Source organism: Citrus clementina, unplaced genomic scaffold (genome assembly GCF_000493195.1).
Source record: "Citrus clementina cultivar Clemenules unplaced genomic scaffold, Citrus_clementina_v1.0 scaffold_6, whole genome shotgun sequence".
Taxonomy (NCBI): domain Eukaryota; kingdom Viridiplantae; phylum Streptophyta; class Magnoliopsida; order Sapindales; family Rutaceae; genus Citrus; species Citrus x clementina.
The window spans coordinates 11,693,777-11,696,664 of record NW_006262139.1 but is presented as its reverse complement, the minus strand read 5'-3'; the positions used below and the strand labels follow the sequence as shown (position 1 = coordinate 11,696,664).

The 2,888-nt window shown below is 30.3% G+C and overlaps 1 protein-coding gene across 1 annotated transcript; it reads left to right on the top strand.

Moving 5' to 3' along the window:
• Positions 1 to 513: 513 nt before the first annotated feature.
• On the top strand, positions 514 to 1,966 carry LOC18038426 (caffeoyl-CoA O-methyltransferase). The gene is made up of 5 exons (XM_006428823.2): positions 514 to 613; positions 777 to 856; positions 980 to 1,124; positions 1,231 to 1,362; positions 1,504 to 1,966. The coding sequence occupies exons 1-5, from the start codon at positions 515 to 517 to the stop codon at positions 1,795 to 1,797; spliced, it is 750 nt and encodes a 249-aa protein (XP_006428886.1). The 5' UTR covers position 514; the 3' UTR covers positions 1,798 to 1,966.
• Positions 1,967 to 2,888: the final 922 nt, after the last annotated feature.

Below are 2,888 nucleotides of genomic sequence, written 5' to 3'. Positions count from 1 at the left end.
ATCATAAGAGTCAATAAGATTTGCATATAAATGTAATAAATATTATTTTTTTATTTTATTTGGATGTATGTATTAGTATGATTTTTGTCATATCTTATGTAATATGACAAAAGGTATGTCATTTAATTGAATTTTTTCACTTTATGTAATTTTACATATTTTTTTTAAAAAAAGGTATGTCTAAATAATTTTATTAAACGTTTTTAAAAAACAAAAGTCACTTTAAATTTATATTTATTTGATCATTACATAATAAAACAATACTTTCTTAATAAAATTGACTAAATGTATTTTATTTTTCAAACTTATCGCAACAAATACAATTTACTAAAAATATATTTACTTTTTTTAATCACCCGCACATGCTTAAGATTGTACTTTTTTTTCTTTGGTCTGAAAAAGTAGTCCAATCCTCCTTATGGTCATAGCCTCCAACATGGAATATTATTAGTAGAGTAAATAATATAAAAGAGGGAGTAAGGAAGAATTAGCACCATATGGTATTCGGTAAGTAATGGCTGCGAATCGGGAAGGTCAGGAGGAAAACAAGGATCGTTACTTCAAAGCTGTACATGGGAACAAGACCTTTTTACAGAGTGAAAAACTTTATGAGGTATATATATATATACATACAAATTAAAACTACACACTCTTTTTATTTTTCTGTTTCTTTAATTTAATTCAAATGTAGATTGGAATGACTGATAAATGTCTCAATTATGCCGGCTATTATAATTTCTCTATCTTGATTTCTTCTTATTAATTATATCTTGCAGTATATACTTGAAACCAGTGTATATCCAAGAGAACCACAATGCTTGAAGGAGATCCGCGAGTTGACGTACAAGCATCCATTGTGAGACTATCGTTACATATATAATTTTATCATATATCACCGATCGATCTCTCTCTTGTCAGCTATCAGTTTATGATGCAGTGATCAGTTTCATAAATTTCCCCACAAATAAAATATTTGCAGGAGCCCCATGATGACTTCACCTGATGAAGCACAATTTTTTAGCATGCTACTCAAGCTTATCAATGCCAAGAATACCATGGAAATTGGCGTTTTCACTGGTTACTCTCTCTTAGCCACTGCCCTTGCCATTCCCGACGATGGCAAGGTACCATTCTTTTTTATTTATTTATTTATTTTTCATAAACATAAAAAAAAAAAAAAATTTTACAGAGAGAGATGAACAGAGTCGCCTTGAATATTAATTGTTATAGATTCTGGCCCTGGACATCACCAAGGAACACTACGAGAAGGGTCTCCCTATAATTCAAAAAGCTGGTGTTGCTCACAAGATTGACTTCAGAGAAGGCCCTGCTCTTCCTCTTCTCGATCAATTGATCCAACACGTAAGCACGAAAGTCTCCAAATTTATTTATTTTCATTTATTTTTTAATATTAATCAGATTACAGCGATCTTTAATTGTTTGATGTATGATCAGCAACGACTTATTAATTATGCAAAATTTGAAAATGTATTAAAATTTCAGGAAAAATATCATGGGACATTCGACTTCGTCTTTGTTGATGCTGACAAGGATAATTACGTTAATTACCACAAGAGGCTTATTGAGCTTGTGAAGGTTGGGGGAGTGATTGGCTACGACAACACCTTGTGGGGTGGATCTGTGGTGGCACCACCTGATGCCGACCTGGATGAGCATATCTTATACTTGAGGGATTTTGTGCAGGAACTCAACAAGGCCCTGGCCGTTGATCCAAGGATTGAGATTTGCCAGCTCTCCATTGCTGATGGGGTTACATTATGTCGCCGCATTGGCTGATCCTCTCAATTTTCACTCATGAGACTGGTTGTATCGTAACTTTTAAACTATGTGTGGTTATGATCGTAGAATCCACAAATAAATTAGACTGATGAGTGTTTGGAAAAATGTATTATTGTCTTTCTTAAGTTAATAACTTTTTAAAAATAAATATTATATTTTATTGTCACGGCCACTTAATAAAATAATTAACATTTTAATGTAAATTTTTCGTCAGGGGTAATAGACTCACCCATCCCACATAGTATAAACGTCGCTGCCACTTAACACAATGCAAAACGAAGCCTAATTAATTATTCGTGCTTTATACCCTTGAGTGGCGTCAAGAATTTGATTATTTTGAGGGTCGGATAGATATTTGTTACCCATTTTACCCCTTCTTTTCTTGAAAAACGATTTGTCAATTGACACAATACAAGTCGCAGGCAACTGGATATTATTTTGAAGTTTCAACTTTCAACATCCAAATTATGTATTCTCCGGTCCATCCACGCTGTATATTATAGGGTTGGACTAAGGACACCCTTTTACTAATCTCATAAACTTTTTCTTATATTATAATTATATTTAAAGACAAATATAAATAAGATTAACCTTATTTATGTTTTCTCTCTCTTCAATTTTATTTTACTTGCATATATAAAATTTTTCTATTATTAAAATAATCTAAATTTAAGAAGTAATTCTATAAGTCAAAATAAATTTTTTGTAACAAACGTGACATCTAAATTAGGATATAATACAGTGGGAAAACAAATTAAATAAAATTTTATGCCAATACAAATAATCTTTTAAGGATTCTCAAATTAATCGTTACATTTGAAGTTTATAGGTGCAATAAAATTATAGGGTAAAAACTCATTTAGTTCTTGTATTTTAAGATTAGTGTCCATTTAGTTTTTGTATTTTTAAAAATACCTCGAAACATCCCTGCCGTTAAAGTATTGATACCCCTACCGTTACTTTTCATTTCTTTTAGCTTACTTTTATAATATTAACTTTTTATAATATATTTTTTTGGACATTAATAAAAAGAAAATAATTAAATTACTAATTTAACCCTAAAAAATAAAAATAAAAATTATATTAAT